Here is a 25,220-nt window from a genome sequence, read left to right as displayed (position 1 = left end):
AAAAGAGAGAAGATGTGGAATGCAGACTTTTGGAGGGAAGTTTTAAGTGGCGTAAATTCCCTTTCTCTCTTTCCAAAGAGACTTTGGTAAAATACCCATTTTCCTCTAATGTTTTGAGTCGGATTCATGTGGGTTTGTGTGTGGGTACTAAGCCCTGCCTCAGGGTGACATCAGTAGAGAGCAGATGCTTCTGAAGGAGGCCAGCCACCGATAAATACACACATATTCTGCCACCCAGTCACCTGTCCCTGTCCCCATGGTTGCCCACCAGTTCTAATTTGGCCCTTCTAGCAAACCAGGTATGGCAGTGCTGGGTTTGGAGCCTGAGCCCGCACTTCCAAGCCAACCACCCGAGCTAGTGACTAAGGAAAGCCCTTGAGTGCTGGGTTCCACTCATTTCTTCTCTCTCGGTTGCTCACTTGCCCTTTACACCTGTTCGGTTTTGTTTGCGTTCTCGGGTTTTCCCTGTCTCCCCCACCTCCTGCCTCCTCTTACTTCCCCTAGCGTCCTGCAGAGGTACAGGAATCAGGAAGTTAGCTGCCGCCTGGACTTCTAGAAAACAGTACTACCTACTTTTCAAGAGACGCTTTTGGTAATGGTTCGAGCCCTCTTCTAGGCCTCTAGGGAAAAAAGGAAAGAGGGTGGCGTGATGGTTCGGACAAGAAGTAGTGTTTCTGGGTTTTTGTACTGATTTGGCCTTACCCTACCAGTTCTGTTCCAGTCTGTGACCTATGAGAGATCCCTGGAAATGATCTTTGGTCCTTAGCCAGTTTCTTTGGTCTCAGGTCCTGGAGTTCCTGGCCTAGTTCTGCTTGCTCCACTGGGTTTGAGAGGACACCATTTCTTCTTTTCTTGGGGCCCACAGGTCTGCAGTCTGTGCTCAGAGTGAACACTCCTCGCAGCGAAAGTGATGCCTTTTCTCAATTGGCACAAAATGAGCGTGAGGTGGTTAGCCAGACCAGGAGCTCGACCTCACACACAGTCCAGGTGAGAATGGGGCCCCACTGGGGGGAGTTAGCCCTGAGGACAACTGGACTGAGAAGGCAGCTGGGGAAAGGTTTATGTTCCCTCTAAATAAGGGAGGAGGATCTCTTCTAAAGAATAGTCATGATTCTGCCAGTAACGTGCGGGAGTGATACGACTTTTGAGCCCTTCTCATGGCAACAGTGGGAAAGAGCAGCATGGGGCCTGTTAGCAGCTTGCCATTCTGCTTGATCATCTGGGGAGATGGGGATTGGCCCGTCGTGCCATGGAGGTATCCACTGGGGTTAGTACTGGTCCACACCTGACCTGGGGGCTTATCCCTGTTGGTCAGGGATAAATGTGAATAAAAAGAGAGGATCAAATGTTGAATAATTTCAAAGGAGCAGATTGGAGGTTTCCAGGTATAATACGTTGATGGCTCGGTCTCCCTCTCAGATTCCTGCAGTTATCAGCACTTTTATCTCTGGTGTCCTTTCTCTTTGTCTGCAGCCTGCTGCTCTGATGCCGAAGGGGAGGCAGAAAGTGCCACACTTGGATGCCCCCCTGGGCCTGCCCACCTGCCTCTGGCTTGAGTTAGCCGGGCTCTTCTTACTGGTTCCCTGGGTCATGGGCCTGGCAGGGGCAGGTGGGCCTGGGGCCCAGGGCCCAGGGGGGATAAGTTGGGCCGTGCATCTGGACAGCCTGGGAGGCAAGGGGAAGGAAGAGTCTCTGGAGCAGCAGGCAGATGCCTTGGCCCAAGCAGCAGGGCTGGTGAATGCTGGACGCATCGGGGAGCTCCAGGGGCACTACCTCTTCGTCCAGCCAGCTGGGCACTGGCAGGACCAGCAGGTGGAGGCAGTCCGGCAGCAGGCGGAGGCTGTGTTCACCAGGCATGAAGCTGTGCTCTGGCACTCAGAACAGAGGCTGCTAAAGCGAGCCAAGCGCAGCGTCCACTTCAATGACCCCAAGTACCCACAGCAATGGCACTTGGTGAGTCCAGCCCTGCAGTGTTCAGCTTCAGGTGGATAAATTCTAGGTATCCAGTTCCTTTGTGGGCTTTCACCTGTGTTACTCTTCAACTGCCCCTGTCCTTTGCTAAGGAGACGTTTCTGTGGGCTTCAGTGGCACGTTTGGTCTTCGGGCTCCACCTTCCCTGTGCTCACTTCCAGAGGGCCAGTGACTACGGCAGCTGGGGTGTGGGTGCTGGGGCCAGGCTGCCTGGCTCAAGTTCCAGCTCCACCACTTACCAGCATGTGCCTTTGGGCAAACTGCTTAACCTTTCTGTGTCTCAGTTTTCCCCTCTGTAAAATGGAGATTGTAATAGTACCTATCTCGTAGAGTTATGGTTAGAATAAGTGAATTAATATATGTGTGCCCGACACATGGTAAACACTTTATAAGTGTTAGCTACTAACTTTATATTATATAATGTTAATATAATATGTATTATGTAGCATAATGATTGTATTATCTGACCCTTAACCCTAGCCACCATTTCACCTTTATTGCCTGTGAATGATGCCAAGCTTTCCTGGGGACCTAAGTTGTGGCAAAGCTCTCACTTGCTCCTCCTTGGCTCTGTCCCCACCTAGACCTACTGGTCCACACCCTCTATCTGGCTCTTCGATGGCAGCCAAGACTGAAAAGGGGCTGCTAGCTACAACTTCTGTCTCTATGGGCTGTGGTGTGTCACTGGATTCTCAAGGCTTCGAGAACAGTTCCTGACCCTGTCTCTCCTACAGAATAACCGGCGGAGCCCCGGCAGAGACATCAACGTGACAGGTGTATGGGAGCGCAATGTAACTGGGCAAGGCGTGACCGTGGTGGTAGTGGATGACGGCGTGGAGCACACCATCCAGGACATTGCACCCAACTATGTGAGTGGCCCTGGAACAACCCCTCCCTACCTCCTTCTTGATATTCCCTCAGGCTTGTCCTTTTTCTTAGAGGTCACTATGCCAAACAGAAGGGCCTGGAGGTGGGATGGTATTCATCTTCTTTTCCCCAGCCGGCATTCCAGACTGGCAATTAAGACATGGGGAGTGGCTCCAGCCTCAGCAAGGAGAGGATCCAGTGATACTTCCTGGTTCCTATCGCAGCTCCCTGCCCCAGGGAGGAAGGAGTGGCCCCTGAAGGCAACTTCCCTCTCCATCCAAGTTCTGAGCACCTTCCTCTCTCTGTAGCCTGGCCTTTGGTGCCTCTAAATCTCTTTGTCCCAGGTTTCCCAGGCATGGAGCAGTCTCCTGGGCACGTTTCTATATAATGGATGAGAGAGAAGTTTGCTGAGAGCTGTGGCACTTCTCAGTTTTGCTCCAATGTGTCCTGTCTTCATATCTTGTATCCTGTGTGGTTTGCAGAGAGAGATGGGCCTGTTGTCCTGGCTCGGAGCCCCAAACTCCCAGTCGCTCTCTCTCCCTGAGCTCCAAGACCTGAACCCCTTATAACCGGTGAGTGACCACGTCACCCCCTCCTCAATGTTTCAGAGCCCTGAGGGCAGCTATGACCTCAACTCTAATGACCCTGACCCCATGCCCCACCCGGATGTGGAGAATGGCAACCACCACGGCACGCGATGTGCAGGAGAGATCGCCGCCGTGCCCAACAACAGCTTCTGTGCGGTGGGAGTGGCATACGGGAGCCGCATAGCAGGTACCCTCTAGTCTCACGCGGTCGGCTTCTCCTGTGATGACAGTCTTCATTCTCTACCCTCCTTTCCCCCCGAATTCTGAACCCACCTTCAACACACAGCACACAGCAAAGGGTAGGCTTATAATCAGCATCTGTAGGACAAAGTTCCTTGATTTTTTTCAGTGCAATGGTGTTTCAAACATGTTTTTAGCAGCAAACCCCACCATATAAAAAGATAAAAGAGGAAATGCGCCTGATATGGGATGGAGGCCTCAAGCCCCACCTGCTCAGTCTCCTCTTCCCTTTTACCATGGTTATGCTCCATCAGTGACCCAACTCCTTGTAAAGATAACTCCTTTTACTCATTTATGTTATATTTGTATGTTCATAATTTACCAAATGCCTTCTCATCTGCCCTTCTTCCTTGACCTCATATGTCTGTGGAGGCTCCTGTCCCATCTCCCGGCTCTCCAGCTCCCAGCCCTTCCAATGGTCACTGTCTGTTCTCCATCCTTTCAAGAGAGCTGAGCAGCCCTGGCCCCCGCTAGGTGTGGTTCTGTGGCTCCTTTTCCTCTCAGTCTTTGTCCATTAAGGCAGAAGGTGAAGGGAATGAATGGGGAGGTTCTCCCCGTGAGTCCTCATGTGCTTGGAACCTACAGACTGAATGGGTTGGCTGTATTCCTCTCACACTCCAGCAGAGGTCAGCAGGCCTCTCTGTCAATGAGGCTACAGAGGGAGCCAGAAATCCCCAGGGCCCAAGGCCCTTCTGAAAGCTCCATTTGTCCAGACATGGTCACCAGGGTGTGACTTACCCCATTTTAGAGGGTGAAATTAGGCGTCCATGGGAGTAATAATGGTAATGAGTACCATTTATTGAACACCTTCTATGTGTCAGGCATTGCCCCACTGTTTTACATGATAAAGGATGCAGACAAGAAGGGAACCTTGGCTACTTGCATTCTAGCCTATGCCTTAAAGTCTAAGATTTAGCATTACATTAAAAAATATTTCTGGAGAGTTACATACACTTAGTATAAAAATTCAAAAGATACAAGAGTGCTTAGAGGGAAAAGTAAGTCTCCACATGTGGTCCCAACCACCCAGTTCCCCATCTAGGGGACCAGTATTATTGAGGAGCTGTGTGGCCTTCACTGCCTAGGTATCCGGGTACTGGATGGACCCCTCACAGACAGCATGGAGGCCGTGGCGTTCAACAAGCACTATCAGATCAATGACATCTACAGCTGCAGGTGAGGCAGACCCAGGAACAAGGTGAGAGGTCAGGAGGCGCGGGCACCTGGGGTGAATCCCCAACAAAAGAACAGCAAAATGGGCTGACCTGGGCAGGTCCCAGCACGGGTCTGCTCACTGGCTTCCACCTATAAGTCCACTGCCCTCATTCCTCCAGGTCCCCAGTCACTGGCTTCTCTCTTAAGCCCCAGGTCACCCCAGTAATCAGGTTGCCACGTGAGGAGTGCTCCAGCCTGCCCCGTTTGTTTGTTTAGTAAACTTATAAGGCGTCTGGGAGAAGGTGGGCGTTCCTCCCCAACCTCAGCTGAGCTGAATGCCCAGCACCGATTCCCACTGCCCTGCACACAAAAATGCACCTGTAGCTTCAGGTCATGGTTAAGGTTGGGGTGGATAAGGAGGAACTGAGGTTGGGCTGTCCCCACGACATTGATGGCACTCGTTCTTCCCCCTAACCAGCACCTCCCTTAGACCCATGACATCATCCACAATGTGCATTTCCTCTTAGAGAAAGAATAGAGAACTCCTCAGACCCAAGAACTTACACAGATTACATACTTCCTTCGTGGGTGCTCTGCCATCAAGCCTAGTATTAGGTCCCTAGATCAGGAGAGGGGTTGTCCCCTGTCCCTCTCTACCACTGTGTACTGTCTCCTGCTCTCTAGGACCTGAGGAAAGATTTTTAGGGGCAAGCTAAAGTAGTCCTAAACTGGAAAAGCTTCCAAGGGAAAGAACCTCAGCACATACTTCTGTTTTCCACTTTGGAGTGAGGGCCAGACCCTTGAACCCTACGTCCTTTAATCATGGGAGTCCTGAACTGGACCCCTTGGGAGGAGAGTAAGAGCCCAGGCAGAGGGGTGGCCAGCTGGCACTGAGAGGCCTTGGGGGGCAGCCACAGCCTGGCTCTGCCTCTTCCCTCTGGGTATTTCTCAACAGCTGGGGACCAGATGATGATGGAAAGACGGTGGATGGCCCCCATCAGCTTGGAAAGGTAACTGAACTGCACGAAGACGTTAGGAGACCTAAGGCACCAATCAGTTCCTGGAGAACTGCTACAAGTCGCTCCCTCTCCCACCGCATCTGGAGAGTTACATACACTTAGTATAAAAATTCAAAAGATACAAGAGTGCTTAGAGGGAAAAGTAAGCCTCCACATGTGGTCCCAACCACCCAGTTCCCCATCTAGGGGACCAGCATTATTGAGTGGCAGAACTATGCCATCTAACCTACCACCTCCTTTCAGAAGACTGCTCCTAACCTGGAGGTGGGGAGTGTGGGGCACACGAGTTCTTAGAGAGAAATGAACAGTGCTTTGAGATTGTTTCCCTTTGATTTTGTGCTCAGCTCCCGATTTCTGGCCCCACCCTCTCTGATAAGCAGAGTACATCCATCAAACAGTTACGCAACTAACAGCTTCCTCCTCTTCTTGAGCCCATCTTTAAGTTTCTCCCATGCCCAGTGCCTTTGGGCTTTTTTTCTTCTTCTTTCTGGAAAGGGAGGAGAGGGTGACTGGTATGGAAGGCAGAGGTCTTTCTATGAGCCCCTTAACTGATCCCTGACGTTTTTGCTCCTCAGGCTGCCTTGCAACATGGGGTGATGGCTGGCCGCCGGGGCTTCGGGAGCATCTTTGTGGTGGCCAGTGGCAATGGGGGCCAGCACAATGACAACTGCAACTACGATGGCTATGCCAACTCCATCTACACAGTCACCATAGGTAGCGCCTTGGGGTGCACGTGTGTGTGTGTGTGTGACTCAGTGGTGTGGTGAGGGAATGGTGTATCTTAGTGTACCCTGGCTTCCATTTGTCTATCTAAATGTGAGCACGATCTTCTCCTCAGGCTCAGATAGTTAGAAGGGACTAGTCCTGCTCTCAGAGGATCTCAGGACTTCCTTAGAAGTCTCCAGACCCTGGGAACACTTTCAACCCATCATCTGGAGATACCCACCCCTCCTCTACCCCCACCACAACTGGTTGGGACTCTGCTCCGGCCTGTCTTCCCAGGGGCCACTTGCCTCCTGCTTGAAGCCTCCTTGACACCCCACTAGCCTAAATTAAATGCCCTTTTCCTGTGCTCCCTACCATGCCATTTGCCATCCCAGTTGTGTTTATTTACTAACCCGACTTCCTCCCTGATTATCGGCTCCTTGAGATCAGGACTGGCCGTTTCCATATGGCCCCAATGTCTCACACAGTGTGTAACTCCAGTAGATAATTACTAAATGTTGAGGAAAATGAACCTGTGAAGGGATGAGTAGGGGTGGAGGTGGAATGCCCCAAGGTTTACCCTGGAGCCTATTGAGAGAATGGCATTAGGGCACCTCTAATGGGGCCCTCACAATACCTCTGCCATCTGAGGTTGCCCATTCAGGGGAGGCATGTGGGCACTCTGAGGCACTGGGCCTCCCAGATAATAACCAAAGATGACTTTAATGTTATCAGGCCCTTATCCCAGCTCCCATTTCCCCTACTCTGCCCAGGTGCTGTGGACGAGGAGGGACACATGCCTTTCTATGCAGAGGAGTGTGCCTCTATGCTGGCGGTCACCTTCAGTGGTGGGGACAAGATGCTTCGGAGCATTGTGAGTGCCTCCTGGGCCCTCTACTACCTGCCCCTGTCCCACAAGACTTCTGTCAGGCGGCACAACCATCTTTCTCTTTGTTCCCTGCCTCCCTATCCTGTCCCTCAGTTGCCTCTTCCTGAGCAGATCTGTGTCTCTAAGGGTATGCCATTGTTGGAAGAATCGAGCTGAGGACTCTAAATAAATCTGTGTGAATGGGTTTGGGTTTTTTTGCAAGGAAGATTGGCCCTAAGCTAACACCTGTTGCCAATCTTCCTCTTTTTACTTGAGGAAGAGTGGCCCTGAGCTAACATCTGTGCCCATCTTCTTCACCTTGCATGTGGGTTGCTGCCACAACATGGCTGATGAGCAGTGTAGGCCTGTGCCCAGGATCCAAACCCGCGAACCTGGGCTGCTGACATGCGTGGTGTGCGCCGAGCTTAACCACTATGCCATCAGGCTGGCCCCCTATATGAATGGCTTTTATCTTTAAAATTTTAAGAACTATTAAGCATCACATTGATTGAAAACTTCTTTGAAATGTCTTCCTTTGGTAAGATTTGGGCTTTGGCTAATTTCTGTGGGCTTAAAAAAAAAATCATCATCATCATCATCATTCCACTGCTATTCAGCTCTTCTGTAAATACTGTGAGTTCTGGTCGTGTTCCTCGTCAGGGGTAAAGCTAGTGGTTGTCTTTGTGGGATGGGAGGGGAAAGGAGTCAGGGGAATGTCTCTGTCAGCCTAAGACACAGCTCTTTCCTTGGAGCTAGAACGGGAGCCATAGCAAACAAGAGATTGGAGCGGGGAGTGGACCTTCTCAAGCTGTGGGAAACTTTTCAAGAATTCAGGGTCTGGTGCCTGCGCCCGGCTGGCTTAGCTGCCTCCCAGCAGGTTGGAGCCAGGTCTCTGGCCTGCCCTCCTGGAGCTGCCTGCCTGCCCCTGCTGCCCATAAAGGAGCGATATGGGGACGGGGTCTCCAGGGAAGAGCTGGGCTGGAGCTGATCGTGTCGGATTTCCCCAGTGGCCCGGTTGAGAGGTCTAGGTCTCTCTGGGGCCATTGAGAATTAGGCTGCTTTGTCTTCCTGCTGGGTCAAATTCATTTTCCAAAACTGAACTTTTGTTTTGCCAATAGATGACTTCTGGTCAACACAATGTTCCAAGGCTCTGTGCCAGGTGACCCCAGCCCTCTCCCCAACCCCAGGGAGAAGAGAAAAGGGAGTGGCCTAAGGTGAAAGGGCAAGAGGGGCTCCGCTCAGCAGGCAGGGGTCTGGGTGCAGAGGGCGCCCACCCCAAGCCAGGCTCGGTTAGGAGGAAGAGCAGGAACGGACCGTGCTCTTCAAGCCCTGGCAGAAGTCCAGAACGAGCTCAGCCAGCCCCTGCCGGGACCAGGAAGGCGCCCGAGCTTAAGTGTTACTCTGGCTATGCGGTGCCTGGCTTTCCTCCTCCTAACTCAGCCCCACTCCTTACCCCCACCCCACCTTCCATCTCAACTGTAGTTGGTCCAGATATGAAAAGAGAGTCTGTTTAGCCAACTTTCCGTCTTTGAGATGTCCTGGCCTTGGAAACCTGTTGCCAGTTTCTGATCAATGACAAGCTCGGTGGAGCTGTCTCGCTGGGGGCAGAGTGTGGAGCTGTGTGCTGCCCACCATTTGCTGCCTGGGGCTCCTCCCACCACAGGCAAGTTCACAGGCCTCACAGCTACACATCAGTCACTGCGCGGCTGTTTCCTTAACAGGAAAAAATCAATCTGCACCCTGGCATGGACCAGGCTTCCCGCTCTCATTGAGACTACAACTTGGAGAGTTTTTTTCCCCTTTTCTTGTGGGAGTGCATGGTGTCTGAGTGAAAACTACATCTCTTGGCAGCTGCTATAACAGCTGGGAGGGAAGCAGTGAGTACAATGGAGAAAGGGCAGCTCTTGGCAGAAGTTACCACCCTGCTATCTGACCCAGAAGAGAAATTTGGAAGAAAAGAATTAACGCTAGCACCGTGTGCTAGATCCAAAGTGCCACAGAATGGAGCAGGTTTATGCAGGGCCCTCCTCAGCTAAGCCCTTTGTGGCTCCAGGGTTGATGAGAGCATGAAAAGAACTTTTTGCCCACAGATGCCATCTCTCCCCCGAAGTGATTCCCCTCTTCCCCCACCCCTACCTTCACCTCCCACCTCAGAACCACAGGTAGGTGGGGGCACCCATGGAAACCACACTGGGACACCAGGCTCAGCAATGAGGCAGCTTGTCCTGTTGATCACCATAGGCCAGGGTGGGCAGGCAGTGTAGACACAAATCCCATACTGAGCCAATGGGTGGGCAAGGGGCAGTTCCTCTCCCTGGGAACACGCCCCCTTGTTCGCACTGATGTCACTCCAGCCCCTATCGCTGAGCTGCCGAGTTGGATCTCCTTGAATGTTGCTGTCACTGTTGTCCCAGCTCCAGCTGGGGCCCAGGAGCTCCCCTGACCACTTCCTCTGTCTAGCATGGTTGTGGGGGTTGGAGGGTTGGGGTGGAGAATTTGGGAATGGGTTATTAGAGGAGCAGGAATCAGGGAACTGTCCTCTGCCCGTAAGGCCTCTCCCGTTTCTCCATCTCCTTCCCCCCCACAACCAGACCCTCCTAAGTAATTCTTTCATTTTTATTCTCCTTTTCTTAATTTGCCAGAGATTCTCTTGTGAGGCCTAGAAGGATGAAGGATCTCCTTTTCCCTGACCCGTTGGTGGGCCTCCCTCTGGTCAGAGATTCAGCTCTCCTTTCAGAGGGAGGGCCCACCTGAGAGGCTTGTTCTGAGGACCAGCCCACTCCCCTCCCTCCACAGCACCTTTGAACTCAGTCTCTAACCTGGCCCCTTCCCCTCCACTCCACTGCCCAGGTGACCACCGACTGGGACCTTCAGAAGGGCACAGGCTGCACTGAGGGCCACACCGGGACCTCAGCAGCAGCCCCTCTGGCAGCTGGCATGATAGCCCTGATGCTGCAGGTGCGGCCTTGCCTCACGTGGCGTGATGTCCAGCACATCATTGTCTTCACAGCCACCCAGGTGAGGTCCTAGCAGGTGGACAAATGGCCTGGCCCAGCTGACTCCAGAGTTCTAGTTCCAAGGACTTGCTGATATCAAGAGGCTTCAAATTCTAGGTGGCCCAAACGTTAGGTGCCAAATCCCTTTCAGAGTTCCATGTGTATAGAACACGTGTGGAGACCCCCTAAACTCATTTGTACCTCTTCAGCTGATGCCATTTTACCTGCAAAGGAGAGCTCTGGCTGGGCTCCCCTACTCTGGAGCCTGTGACTCCTGGCTCCCTCTAGAAGCAGGCCACTGGGGTGGTAACATCATGGAGCTTTGACCTTTTGTCCCAGCTTTCCTTGGGGAGTCCGTTTCTAGTAGCCTCAGTGGGAGAGTCTGGACTGGATCAGCCAGCAGGGCAGGCAGGAAACCAGAGGTAGGTGTTGAGATTACTTTGGGAATCCAAGTAACCAGGACCTCTGTCCTCTCAGTACGAGGATCGCCGTGCAGAGTGGGTCACCAACGAGGCGGGCTTCAGCCACAGCCACCAGCATGGGTTCGGCCTGCTCAATGCCTGGAGACTCGTTAATGCCGCCAAGGTGAGCAGGTGTTGGCAGGGTGGGGAGCCCTGTGTGTGGTGACCTGGGGGTGGCTAAATGCCTCAGCATTGCCTGGCACATTGTAGGTGCTTAATAAATGTTCGCTCATTTCATTTACACTCATCCCAGCTGACACTTATTTACAAATGAAGACACAGGCTCAACACTAGAATTGAAGTTTCCAAACTACCGTAGTCCCCGCTTATCCGCGGTTTCCCTTCCCGCGGTTTCAGTTACCCGCGGTCAAGCACAGTTCCAAAGCAGATGATCCTCCTTCCGACGTATCGTCAGAAGGTCAGTAGTAGCCTAACGCCACGTCACAATACCACGTCATTCACCTCACCACATCTCATCACGTAGGCGTTTTATCATCTCACGTCATCACAAGAAGAAGGGTGAGTCCAGAACAACAAGATATTTTGAGAGAAGGAGAGACCACATTCACATAACTTCTATTACAGTATATGGTTATATTGTCCTATTTTATTGTAAGTTGTTAATCTCTTACTGTAACTAATTTATAAATTAAACTTTATCTTAGGTATGTATATTTAGGAAAAAACATAGTATATACAGGGTTTGGGACTATCCATGGTTTCAGGCATCCGCTGGGGGTCTGGGGATATCTCCCCCAAGAAGGAGGGGGACTTCTGTGTTGGTAGAGAGTAAATGGGACCTGAGTATAGCTCGGGACTCTCAGGGTGCTCTGGTTCTCATCTCCCACGCTGGACACAGCCGTTTCCTTGGGCTCCTTGATTGGGCGCCACAGGCAGTGTTGCAGGGTGTCAGCAGGAGCCTCAGGGCAGGAGGAAGGTGGTGAGGAGAAGAAAATAAAGAGAGCGGGCCCTGATCGAGTTGACAGGGTGGGGGAGGGGTATGTGGGGGATCGGTCCTGTGTGTTCACTGCCATCCCCCCTTCCTTTAATAGATCTGGACATCTGTCCCTTACTTAGCTTCCTACGTCAGCCCCGTGTTAAAGGAGAACAAGGCAATTCCGCTGTCTCCCCGTTCCCTGGAGGTCTTGTGGAATGGTAAGTAGTCAGCAGAAAGGGGGTTAATGTTGGGCCTGAGGTTTGGGGCGGGGTGTTGGGGAAGTTAAACTCATCCTCCGTCCTCCCTGCCTCCCTGCCGATTCTGCCCCCTTCCTTTAGGAGCTGAGCTCCGGCCAAACCTGTGGAGCTTTCTTTGACCATTTTAGGACATGTTGCTGCTTCTGAGTTGGCTGGTCCCCTGGCTGCTTAAACCAGACTTTTCTCCTGAGTTACTAGTAGAGGAAAGGAGCTGCTGAGCAGCCAAGATTAGAAAGGCTGGTGGGAGGAGTGGGACTGGGACCTGGCGAGACTGGGTGAGAGTTGAAAGACGTTCCTTTGACTTCCATGCTAAGAACTTGCCAGAGAGTTCTCTTCAACCCAGTGGGCTTTGGATGAAATATAGGAGTTGGGGATTTCTTCTTTTGATTGTCAGGCTTGTCTATTACAGAGAGAGTCAGATGGGGTCTATTGGGGGTGGGACAGAGGAGAATGTGGACGGCTCCCTGGACTGTAGCTGTCCATCCTCTGCCCCCGGCTCCATCGCACCAGGGTCACTGGGATTGTGGGAAGGTCTGTGAGTCAGAGAGGTGGTTTTGTGTGGAGCACAGAGGTTGAACCCCTTCCCAGAGAAGAGGGAAGCTGGATTGGAATACTTGTTCTGGAGGATCATCTGTCTGTAGATTTCCCAGAGTTCCCACGTGATGGTTTTCCCTACCTCCAGCTCCTGTGGGATTTTTTTTTTCCCTTGAGGAATTTTGGCAAGCAGTTATTCACTATTTTTTGGGAAGATTGAAGCATGTCATATTTTGTGCCCAAACTAGAACTCCGTCATCACTTTTCCTGGCCTCCCAGGGGGTGATCAGACCACAGCAGTGACAAGAGAAGGATGGCCAAAGAAGGGAGCTCAGATGGGAGGGGCAGGGCCGGCTTCCCTTGGGTGGAGGTTTCACCAAGAAGAGTTCCTCTGTCTCTCTCCATAACCACGTCCAGCACTTGCCCAGTTTCCCTCTACATGGAAGGAAATCCATGGGCCCAGTTCATGACATTTTCCGTAAAAGGAATGCTATCTTGGAAAGGGCATAAAGCATCAGCCAAGGCAGAGAAGTGCAGGAACATTCCCAGGAATGCAGTTTGCTCGGAACCCCCGGGCTTCACACGCGCGTGTCTTGGAGATAGTGTGCCTTTTAATTTACCCCTCCCAATCAGGACTGCTTTCTGTCATTTCAGTAATAGAGTAACCCACAGTCGCTTCTGTCAAATGTGGGGTTGGCTTAGAAGAGGTCGGAGTCCTCTCCAGCTTTGTCATCCTCTGCTTCCCACTAACTAGGGGACGTTGCCCCAGCATGTCTGACCAACCTCCTAGGTGTAGAGGTGTCTGGCAACTGCTTGTTTGTCACTAGGAAGCATGAGAAGGGAGGACGAAGTGTCCTGGATGGAGGTGAGCGGGAAGTGGGATGGTGGAGAGAGGAGGAAGCAGAGGGAGGTAAGGACTCTGGGAGTTTCGCTGGCGGAGCCCTCAGCAGTTGGGGGTGGCCAGCAGGACTGCTGCTGATTTCTGCAGTCAGCAAAGGTCTCATCCCTCTGTTGTGACTCCGTCGGCCCCTGAGCAGACAGGACAGAGGGACAAGCTTGTGGGCATGCGTGGAGGTTGAGGAAGTGAGTCCAGTTAATGTAGAGTCGGGCAACTCAGTCTGGACAGTCCAGAAACCTCTGCCCCGGTAGCCAGGCTGTAGACTTTTCTCACCAAGACCTGGGCGATTCAGTGCCGGAGGGCTGGAAGGTGACCTTTTTGTAAAGTGGAGGGAGCTGCCCTCACTGCAATAGAAGAGGAGGTGAAATGCCACCAGGAGCCCAGAGCCGTGGTGTCCCATAGGACTTTCCACAATAATGGAAATGTTCTCTATCTGTGCTGCTCAACTCAGTGGCCACTGGCCCTGTGAGGCTTTTGAACATTTAACATGTGGCTAGCATGACTGAGACTAAATTTCAATTTTATTATGATGAAGTTTACACAGCCACATATGGCTCGTGGCTACCATATTGGGCAATGCAGCTCTAGAGCAGGCTTTAATGTCTCCCATCAGTCAGAGATATGGGGCAGAAGGGATTGGGGTCCCTCGGTCCCTTTAGGTGTGACTCTGACTCTGAAATCTCTACTAGAGGGGAGGAGGGAGTGTGGGGTTTGGAGGAGTGTGTAAAACACAAGAGTGTGTCTGTGTGTATTTACAGAAGATTCCTGAACACCACTCGCACCTATCCTTTCATCTTTACATCCTTACTGGCCAACTCTGTGTCTGTGCAATGAATCCCGTCCCTTCACTTCTCCACATCTTCCCTCTCCAACCCAGTCTTTCCATCTCCACTGATTCTTCCGTCTGCCTTCCAGCATCCTCTGTTCACCTATTAGGAAACAAAGTCCCTGCCACCCTTCAACCTGTAACCTTTTCAAATGAATTAACTAAAGCAATTGCTCGCTTTTATCACACACTGTCTCTACCACTGAGGACTTCCTTCATTACTCACAGTGCCCTTTCCTGGCCAGACCCAGGGGCTAGTTCCAAGTTCATCCTTCTCAACTTTCTGGTTGCTCTGACCCGATGAACGAGCCTTTGTGGCAGCCCCTCTCCTCCTCTAGCTTCTGTGACCTTTGCTCCATTACGGCATCTGGCTTCTCTGCATGAGGTCCTTGTTCCTTTTGTTTGCTCTTCTCACTACTCCCAACCACGAGTGTCTTCTAAGACTCAGTCCGTGGTTCCTTATCCTCCCTCCACATTTTCTTCCTCCACAGCGCAGCTGTGTTTATAACTGCAGCTACCACCCCACCACAAATGATTGCCGGATGGAAATCTCTTATTCTGATTCCTTACCAGTGAGAAGGGTAGAGATCTTCATAGCTTCCACAAGATTATGGGCAAAGAAAGCCCTGGGACCTTCTGGCCAGAGGGTGAGAGTTGAAAAAGACTCCAACTTACCAAGGGCCAAATATTAATAATAAGATGATGATCATCAACTAAACTTGAGTGCTTTTTTATGTGCCAAGCACTGTTCTAAGTATTAAATCATTTAAGGTATTAACTCATTTAATTCTAGTAAAATATTCAAGTGTTCTCACATCGTTGGCCACCCAAGTCCCTGCACACCAATAAGAAATGCACGTGGCATGCCACTGTGTACACGTCCAAACACAGACCAGCCCTCACAAGGCCCTTTTTGGATTCCATCTGTTGTATAATATTCTGTAACATGTCACTTACTCTCTGTAGGCCCCTTCTCTGCCGTGTTAATGCTCTCCTCCAACTATGCCATGAATATGTTCCTTCACCTTTCTATTCCTAGATATTCTGCCAATACATTACATTTAACATGTACAGAATTTTTAGCTTTCATTTTCACCTCTCAAAAGCCAGCTTGCTTTCCAAGTTTCTCCCATTTCTGGCAGTGCCATTACTGTTCCCTAGGCTTCCAAACTTGAAACTCTGGAGTTTTCAATCCCTCTGTAGGCTTGCTTCTCTCCAGGTCTGCCCCTATCCTTTCCCCTGCAATTTAGTCTTTCATTTATTGCTCTGAAATGTCTCTTGATTGACTCATTCATTCGTTCTACAAATATGTGAGACCTGCCTCTGCCCAGGCGCTGTATTACGTTCTAGGGATTCATAGATTAGACACGATTCCTGCCCTCAGAGAGCTTGCAGGCTGGCAGCGGTGACAGTGCAGCCTGCAGGCAGAGCATGGTGTTATAAGCCCTGTGACAGACATGACACAGGTGTCAGAGGAGAGGCACCTCCTGCCACCAGGGAAGACAGAAGAAGGTTCTCAAAGAAAGTGGTAGCTGACCTGAGCTTCAGCTTATAAGCTAGCCAGGAGAAGAGGTGAGGGAAGGGACATCCGGGCAGCGGGAGCAACATGTATAGAGTCGAGGGTGTCTTCAAGGAGCTGCAAGTCACGGGGTGTGGCTGGAGCATGGGGTGTGAGGGACAGAGGAAAACCTGAAACTTCAGGTGGCAGGGCCAGATAGAACCGCACGAGCCATGGTAAGGAGATTGGACTTTATCTTGAAAGTCTGTGTGGAGCCTTCGAGATAAATTGTCACCATTTGATGTTAGCAGTAAGAGAGAAGGAGAGCAGTCAAAGACAGTCCCAAGGCCTTATCCTTTAGAGATACATACTAAAATCTTTACTGGTGAGATGATATGATGCCTGGGGATTCCGTCAAAGGAATCTGGGAAGGGGAAGAAGAGAGAATCATCAGTGAAACAAGATTGGCCATATATTGATTATTATTGAAGTCAGGTGTTGAGAACATCTCTTCTCTCTACTTTTGTATGTCTGAAGTTCTCTATAATAAAAATTTATATATACAAGTGCACCTATAAATATACATTATATATTTATATAAATAAAATATTATATATTTTTTATATGTAAGAAGATTTCCAAGTTTTTAGCTTGGGCAACTGATTAGATGGTGATACCATCAGAAGAGATTGAGAAGGAAGGAAGAGCAGATTTGAGCAAGGGCCACGGTGTGTGGAGAACGGAGGAAGAGAATTTTGACTATGCTGTGCTTGAGACTTCCGTGCCACCTCTAAAGCTTGTAGCCAGAAAGCAGTTGAGTAAATAAGTTTGAAGGTGTAGACTGGAGGTAGTGATTTAGTAGTCATCAGCATGAAAATGGAAGAAAAAGGTCTGGGAAAGAATGAGATCACCAGGATTGGTGGGTAGACCGAGGATAGAAGAAGACCTGGGACTCAGCCTAACAGTTCAGGAGGGGACAGAGGGAAGGAGCCTCTGAAGAAAACTGAGACGAGATGGCCTGAGAGGTAGGAGAGAATCAGGAGGATGGAGTTGCAAGACTCTAGGACAGTTTCCGTGAGAGAGGACAAGTAGACAAGGACTGAAGAGCGTCACAAGGTTTATCAAAGAGGCCATTGGTGACCTTGAGAAGAATACATTGTTTCAATGTATATATGGGTAAAAGCTAGATTGCAGGTGGTTGAATAATTAATGGGGAAAGGAGAAGCTTTCTGGTTAAAGATGGCAGATGGAACATGTGCTTTTATTTCTGCTTTCATTTCTCCCAAAACCTCACCCAAATAAGAATAAAAGAATAAAAATGGTATAAGCACAAGGACAAAGAGAATGAGAGAGGAGACTACGGCACGGGAGAGATTTCATCACATTTTTGGAAGATGCAAAATGAATGGAAAAGTGAGCAGGGCTAAGAAAATTGCATACCAGATACCTGCAGGGGTGATCCTAAGAAACAAGCCCGTTCATGCCACAGAATCCCCAGGGCTCAGGACTCGGAGGCCCCATATACTACAGAAGACAGAGATGAGGTATGAGACTAAAAATAAGGATCAATTAAAAGGTAGACTCCCGGGTACCTTCTCCCATCCTTAGCAGCCAGCTGATGGCCCCTTCCTTATCGGGGCAGCATTTGGGAAGTTTGTTCTCCAGAGCCAAGGACCCCAGGTACAGCAGGAAGCGAGAGACAGGGAGTGTTCTGAGAGAGGGAGACCCTGCCTACCAAGCCAGCTGCTCAGATCCGGAGGCACTGGCAGCCAGGAGATTGGGAGGTCCTCTCTGGAGAAATGGAGTAACCCCTCATCAAAAGGCAGAGATACTGATATGTCGGGGTCCTCCATGGGACAGTCGAGTCCTGGCTGATCAGCTTTAGGGAAGCCCACCAGCTGAAAACCTTCCCCCATGGTTAGAGCTCCCATCTGGGTTTTGGTGATAATAGTGATCACTGGCCATTTGAAAAAGCTCCAAATTCTGAGGAAAAGTATTTTCAGTCCATAAAACCCAGCCTAACTGATGATCTCTAGGAAGGTAGAGGAAGGATGATTTCAGACATGCGAGTCTTTTTCATGCTCCATTTGTCTGAAACTCCTCTACAGTGAAGGGGAAACCAAGAGAAGGAAAGGGAAGGGAGGAAGGAGGGGAGGGGAGAGCGAGGGGAGGCGAAAGCCCAAGTGAGAGGTAAAGGAAGGGCCAACCCAGAGCAGTGCAGCAGAGAGCAACGGGGTAGAAGGTTCCGGAGAGAGTCTTCACAGGGAAAATGGCATTGAGGGAGCCCCTGACCTGTTTGTTTGAAAAAATAGTATTTAGAGAGGCTATGTGGTTCTTTTGTGCAGTTTGAGAAGGAGTAGTGATAGAGACATGAATTTAAGTTAAACCAAAAAACAGGACAATTATTTAAAACAGCAAATTGTTCAGAAAATGAAATATGATCATTGTACACTGCTTGGAAAATTCCCTGTAATATTTATAAGGTCATTGTAGGGTAAAAAAAAATATTGATCTAGTAGAAAAATGTGATGTGATTATTTTTGAGAAGATGGAGAGGAGGGCAAAGCAGGGAGAAGGCACGGGCATGGCGTTAAATCCTTATCTGCAAAATAGGAAGGCAGTAACCATGTCTCAAACTGATAAACCATGAAATAGTCATACAGGTTTGTTATTTAGGAACATGAAGGCAGATCCCAGAAGAAAACAACTACAGGCAATAAAAAGTATTTTCTTCTGGGGAGTGGATCACAAAGGTGATGATCCAGGTATCCCGGGGCAGGGAATAGCTTGTTTACATTATAAGCACTCCAGAACCAACTTAACTTTTAAAACCATGTGGACTATACTATTTTGATAGGAAAAAAAATATGTTCAGGATGAATGGAAGGGTAAGAAGTAAAGAGAGTGAGTATTGACATCTTTTTCAAGAAGTTTAATGGTAAAGAAAAGGAGTAATATCTAATATTTATATAATAATATTTACTAGGTACTGTTCTAAGCATTTTACATATATTAAGTAATTTAATTCTCCTATGAACTCTGTGCAGTAGGTACTATTACTCTCCCCATTTTACAGATAAGGAAACTAATCCAATTCTCATAGCTAGTGAATGGCAGAGCTGGAATTCAAACCCAGGCTGGATGGCTCCAGGGCCCATGCTCTTAACAGTGGTAGGTGGAAGGAAGTGAAGAGTTGCGAAAGGGTTTATTTATTTTTGTGTTTCACTTGTAGTAGGAAAGATGTAAGCAAGAAGATCCAGCTGAGAAGATGGATAATTGTGCTGGTCCGGTGTTGGACTTTTGCCAGCTAGTTACCATGAAAGAAAGGAAAGCTTAGGGAGCTTGAGCATGTACACAGCAGACTGCTGGAGAGACGAGCTGTGGGGTCTCAGCCTGTGAGGAAGAGGAGCTTGGTGGGCTTCTGAAGGAGCAAGAAAGTGAAAGGGTCAAGAAGGGAGTGGGGAAAGTGGAAGGACAGGAGACCGCTTTAGAGAAGCTGGGACATTGGCGTTGAAGGATTGACGATGGAATTAAAGAAAATACACACAGGCACACATACATACGCAGAGATAGGTCTAGATGGATATTTACCAGCATGTTATCAGGAATTGTAGGGGCTTTCTTGTTTTCATTTTTGCTCAACTACTTTTCTAATTTGTCTTCAATTAATTTGTATTGCTTATATAATAAAAACCACAAGGAAAGTTACTAAACCATTCAGAAGTGAAGCAGTCCCAGATAATGATGAGGCCCAAGGTCTGGTCATGGAAGTGAGTGCTGACATGGGATGGAGAAAGGTCTTTGGAGTTGAGGAGATAATGAAATGGAGGTTATGATGGCAGAGAGGTGGTCCTCGTGAAAGCTGGTGTCGTGGATCATGGGGGTGGCGCTCTTCTGTGGATGCAGGGAGAGGGAGACTGAGCACGAGGCCAGTCGGCACCCGGACACGGGAGGACAGAAAGCGGCATCACAGAAAGTTTGTGCCTCTCCTTTCCTCTTTCTTTTTCAGTCATGGTTACCCCAACTTACACTGCTTCACCCCAAGAACAAGGCAGTAGCGTTTTAGCTGGCCTCCTGTCACCTGTTTCTTCCTTCCTATTCCAATTCATCCTCCCTCCATGCTCACTCAGTAATCTATAATAGCTCTCAGTTGCTTCTTTAAAATAAAGATTTCAAAGCCCTTCCCATCCTGGGTCCCTGCCTCTGTGTTCAGCACCTCTCTGAGCTTCTTCATCTATAAAATGAAGGCGTCGTTAGAGTGAAGTAATAGAAGAAAAGGTGATTTAGAGAGAATCGTTTCTCATTGCAACCTAATTTCTTAATACTCCCCAATTGAGTCTTCAGTAGTTTGGTTTTTTTTTTTTTAACTTTTTATTTTGAAATAATTGTAGATTTACAGGAGGTTACAAAGAAATGTTCAGAGAAGTCCTGTGCCAATGAGAAGTCCTTCTCCCAATGTTAATGTCTTAAACAATTATAGTACAATATCAAAACCAAGAAAATGACATTGGTACAATCCATAAGGCTTATTCAGATTTCATCAGACATGCACTCATATTTGTGTGTGTGTGTGTGTGTTTATGTGACTGCAGTTTTACCACATGTGTAGCCTTGCATAACCACCACCACAACCAAGATCAAGATCTGGAACCACACCCTCCCCACAAAACTCCTTTGTGTCACCCCTTTATGGCCACACTCATCCCCTCTGCCCTACCCCTAATGCCTGGCAACCACTCATCTGTTCTCCATCTCTACAGTTACATTATTCATGAATATTACTAAGTGAAATCTTGTACTATGTATTCTTTTGATGTTGACTTTTTTCATTCAGCATAATTTCCCTGAAGTTTGTTCACTTCAGTAGTTTTTTAAAAAATTCTGTATTGCCTTCAATATGAAACTTGTTCATTTCCACCTCTGCCTTTGCACATGCCGTTTCCCCATCTAGAATACCTTCTACCAACCCTCTCTACCACTCTGTTTGTTTTCTTCTTCAGAGTGCGTCTCACTGCTGGGTGCTCAATCTTTGTTGTAGTCTCAGTTATGTATACCTCATACCATGTCATTTCCCACCTGCAGGCAGAAGGCAGAGACCATGTCCACTAGTCTTTATATTCCCAGCATCTAGTACAGTGCCTGAAATGTAGGAGATACTCAGGAAATTATGTTTTGGATGAATGAATGAGTAAAGTTGCCCTGTTTGGATCTTATATTGTGTCTCAGGTATGTGTTGTCTTCCCAACTAGACTCTAACTAGATTGTGAACTCCTTGAAAGCAGCAACTGCATTGTATTTCCCAGTGTGCACTAGGTCCTGGTTAGGGTTGCCATAGGTATTTGTGTGTGGTTTCAGTGGTATGTACCTTTGTGTATGTTGGCATGAAGTGAGGGCGTAAGTGTTTATGGGGCTGGTTTCCCAGCTGCCCAGACTGACTTCCTACAGTCAGCAGGATGGACCTGGAGATGTCGGGACTGAAGACCCTGGAGCATGTGGCAGTGACAGTCTCCATCACTCATCCACGACGTGGCAGCTTGGAATTAAAACTGTTTTGCCCCAGTGGCATGATGTCCCTTGTCGGCGCTCCCCGCAGCATGGACTCGTACGTACACCCGCCCATTCCTTCTGAGCTCTCTTTGCAACAGGGGCCTTTTTAAGGAAAAGATACAGAAGTAGACACCGACACTGTCCTGCACTGCCGTGGCGCTGGCTGACCTCGGCAGCTGGAAGCTACTCATTATGTGCTCTGTTCAGGTGCTTCAATGTGCTAAGCACCATACTTTAGGTGTAGTTTCTCTGATCCTTGGAAGAACCGTGCAGAGGAGACTTTGTAACTTCCTTTTACAAAGGAGAAGACAGGTCACAGAGCCAGTAAGTGCCTGAGAAAGTAACAATAAACCTAGACCTGTCGGCTCCAGGCCTGTACTCTCTGCACATTTGCTTTTTCCACTGCAGCACACTGACACAACCCCTAATCCTGTGAGCTCCCAGGGGCAGGGGACAGCACGTGCAGACCCCTCGGGGCACCCTCCCCAATGGCTACACTTTCGTGGCCACTACAGCAAGAAAACAACGTTTCCGGGCAAATCGGTCAGCTCCCTGTTCCCTCCTTCCAAGTCTTCTCCTCTGTTCTTTCAGGGATCCCGGTGGCTTCGAGGATTGGACCTTCTCCACTGTGCGATGCTGGGGGGAAAGAGCAAAAGGGACTTACAGACTCGTTATCAGGGATATAGGTGAGCCTGCCTGCCCCTCCTCAGGGCCCTGCCTCTCCTGATTGTCATCTGGGCCCTCTGCCTCTCAGAGTCCCCACAGAAATTGTCCCATGTGGAATACATAGGGTTGCCATTGGACCATGAGGGTAGATGCCAAGAAATGGGCACTGAAATCTAAAATTGTTCATTTATACTACCTCTCATATTCCTTGGAGAAGTGACTGATGCATTTTTCCTCAGGATAGCAACAAAAATTCCTTGTTGAAACCACATTTCAAGTCCTTTCACATATAACCATCCTTCGGCCAGCCCTGGTAGGCAGGTAAGGGCAGGACTAATTTTCACCATTTTTTTTTTTTGAAAAATTGAGGAGGTTTGAAGTGACTTGCTGAAGGTCACACAGTATTTCAGTGAGGAGACTGGAAATTGAACCCAACCCTCCCAACTTCCAGTCAAGTTAGGTATTCACTAGACCAGTGCTTTTCAAACCTTTCTTTAATTTAGGAGAGGACATTTTTTTTTTCCTCAAGCAAAACCCCAAATGGAACCCTAAAATATGAAAGAGATAAAGGCAAAACTTCTGTGCTGCGGAATACCACCTTTCAACCTCCCCGTTTCCGTCCTAAGGGTACCCCGTGAGGCATACCCTCAGCACCTGGGGTCAGGGGGACACAGACAACTACTGCAGCAGACCACATGGTCGGGTCCCTGGGTGACGGGGTGGGCACGGCATCTGCTGTGTGCATGGCTGACAGAGGAGCATGGCTCACGGACTGCACGGCTTGCTGCTTTAGGAGATGAGACGTTCCAGACTGGCATCCTCCGGCAATGGCAGCTGACCCTATATGGCTCTGTGTGGAGTCCAGTAGACATCAGGGACAGACAAAGGTAAGTATAGCTATGTGTGTCAGAGGGAAGGCAACTCATGGGGTGGGGGAAGCTCCACTTAGGGAGCTCCACCTTCCTGGGAAGCCACAGTGCACCCCTCCCCTTTCTTCTGAGGGGCGTCCCTCTCTTCAGCTGCAAAGTGGGAGGATGGGTGAGGGCAGGTGGTAGAGGAACCAAGTTCAGTAGGGCGTCTTCTCTCTTCCTCTCCACAGGCTACTGGAAAGTGCCATGAGTGGGAAATACCTGCATGACGGTTTCACTCTGCCCTGCCCTCCTGGGCTGAAAATTCCTGAGGAAGATGGCTACACCATCACCCCTAACACCCTCAAGGTACGGCACCAAGACTCACACTACAGGCAGGCAGGAGTGTGCTGGGGGGTTTAGTCCTTAGTGGGATACTCGAGGTGACCTGGGGAAGAAGGGGTCGGGAAGACCTGGGTCCCAGTCTACTGGCTAACTCTCAGTGTTCCTGTGTGCGCTGGGGGAGTGGTTTGGGTGGGAGGGGCCGTCCCTAGAAGGAGAGAGACTTTCTGAGCTCCTTGTTCTGGGCTGAAAGGGCTGCAGGCTTTGGGAAACCATCCCTAACATAGGTGTTTGACTTTTCCTCAGACCCTGGTGCTGGTGGGCTGTTTTACCGTCTTCTGGACAATTTACTACATGCTGGAAATATACTTGAGCCAGAGGAATGTGGCCTCTCACCCAATTTGTAGGAGTGGACCCTGCCACCAGCCCCAAGGAAGCCGAAAAGCCAGGGAAGAGGGGACAGAACTAGAATCGGTGCCACTTTGCAACAGCAAGGATCCAGACGGAGTGGAGACAGAGCAGGAGGGCCCTCCCGCCACCTCTAGTCTCCTTACCCCAGACTTGCTGGGTCAGGGGGACTGGCTGTGCCAGCACAGGAGTGCCCTGGACTGCCCTCCTCAGCACCTTCGCCCCGACCTGTTGCAGGGGAAGGAGGAACAGATTTGCTGACCCAGGGCCTGACAGACTCAACATGGGGCAGGCTCCTCCTTCCCAAATTTGGGGAAGCTTGGAAAGCTGCTCTAAAGTCCCAGGAGTTCTGGGAAAGGCAGTCCTGATGCTTACATCTGGAGCCCAGAGGCCTAAAGAGCCCCCTCTGAGTACGCTCGCGGAGGGCAAGGGCCTTCTTCAGGTACAAGTGGCAAAAGAATGGTGACACAGAACAGTGTGGCCACAGCCACTGGATCTTCTTCCAACCAAACAGGAGATTTTGGTGCGAAGGTCTTGGACGAGGGATCACCTCCCCCTTTGGGCAGGCCTCCGTCCTCCTTTCTCCTGGGCAAGCCGGCGGTGTGGGTCGTGGGGACCCTCACCTGTGCATAGGTGAGAAGGTGCCTGCCATGGCCAGAAGAGCATCTCAACAGAAACATCACTGGGGCCATTTGGGAAGAGGGCTTAGGGGTAGAGGCCAGGAAAAGTCCCTGGATATGCCTGTCCTTCTAAGGACCCAGGGCCCAAAAACAGCAAACTTGTCTTCTCTCTCCCTCACCTTCCTGCCTAAGCCTTGGGCCTCTGATGTACTGGTGTGGCATCAGCCCTCAGCCCAGCACATTTGCCCTAAAAGCAGCTGCCTCCATTATCCCTGATCAGAAGCCAACCTTGAACACACCCCTGACTCCTTCACCATCACCCCCACCCTTCATCCTGCAGGATCGGTACAATGCTCCTGGCAAAGCTGGGCATGGGCACGGCTCTCCAGGCCTGTGCTGCCTCACTGTGGCGTCCGCAGCAGGACTGTGGCAGCTGTCAGCCACGGCCACTCCCACCCTGCGACCACCCTGTCTTCCTCTGCAAAGTGCTCAGGGAAATGGCCTTACCCACCGGAGGCCAGCTGTCTGCCCGACAGGCTGTGGCTCTTCCTCCCACTCTTGGCCTCCTCCCCTCTTCTGAGCTAGTTGTCAATTTGAATTTTTTTTAATGCTTAAGAATTGGTTTTCTCTTTTCACAGCAACATTTTGTTGACTTTTTTTCTGCACAGCTTTTCCACAATAAAAGCCTTCCACACAATGCTGCTGCTCCCCATCTCCTTTCATCTGTCTCCCCAAAGCTAAGGCAAGGTGCCAAGTTGCTCCTCTTCCCCTTCGACCCCTGAGCTTCATGCTCCTCCTCCACTGCCTGGTCCTCTGAAAGCCTCTGACCCCTGGAATCCTGGGATGTGTGGATCCTTCAGAGGACAGCGGCCAGGAACGTGCATTAACCCGGGCTGCCCGCCTCTTCCCTGCTCACATTTCCTGGAACCACAACAGAAGGGACCAGGGCAAATCAAACTCTGCCAGCCAG

General features: G+C 50.0%; 1 protein-coding gene across 2 annotated transcripts in view; it reads left to right on the top strand.

Moving 5' to 3' along the window:
- Positions 1–25,149, top strand: part of PCSK7 (proprotein convertase subtilisin/kexin type 7) — a 25,984-nt gene extending 835 nt beyond the window's left edge. For both annotated transcript variants that reach the window (XM_046685730.1, XM_046685731.1), the window contains exons 2-17: positions 866–987; positions 1,474–1,953; positions 2,706–2,840; positions 3,447–3,612; positions 4,751–4,841; positions 5,776–5,830; positions 6,415–6,553; positions 7,318–7,418; positions 10,263–10,430; positions 10,886–10,993; positions 11,922–12,024; positions 21,265–21,421; positions 21,958–22,052; positions 22,826–22,919; positions 23,132–23,249; positions 23,529–25,149. In XM_046685730.1, the coding sequence (XP_046541686.1) occupies positions 1,486–1,953; positions 2,706–2,840; positions 3,447–3,612; positions 4,751–4,841; positions 5,776–5,830; positions 6,415–6,553; positions 7,318–7,418; positions 10,263–10,430; positions 10,886–10,993; positions 11,922–12,024; positions 21,265–21,421; positions 21,958–22,052; positions 22,826–22,919; positions 23,132–23,249; positions 23,529–23,891 (2,361 nt within the window). In that variant the 5' untranslated portion in view covers positions 866–987; positions 1,474–1,485 and the 3' untranslated portion in view covers positions 23,892–25,149. The remainder of the gene's footprint in view (positions 1–865; positions 988–1,473; positions 1,954–2,705; positions 2,841–3,446; positions 3,613–4,750; positions 4,842–5,775; positions 5,831–6,414; positions 6,554–7,317; positions 7,419–10,262; positions 10,431–10,885; positions 10,994–11,921; positions 12,025–21,264; positions 21,422–21,957; positions 22,053–22,825; positions 22,920–23,131; positions 23,250–23,528) is intronic.
- The last annotated feature ends 71 nt before the right edge of the window (positions 25,150–25,220 follow it).

Source organism: Equus quagga, chromosome 14 (genome assembly GCF_021613505.1).
Source record: "Equus quagga isolate Etosha38 chromosome 14, UCLA_HA_Equagga_1.0, whole genome shotgun sequence".
Classification (NCBI taxonomy): domain Eukaryota; kingdom Metazoa; phylum Chordata; class Mammalia; order Perissodactyla; family Equidae; genus Equus; species Equus quagga.
The sequence above is the reverse complement of the archived record's forward strand: the minus strand, read 5'-3'. Positions and strand labels throughout refer to the sequence as shown.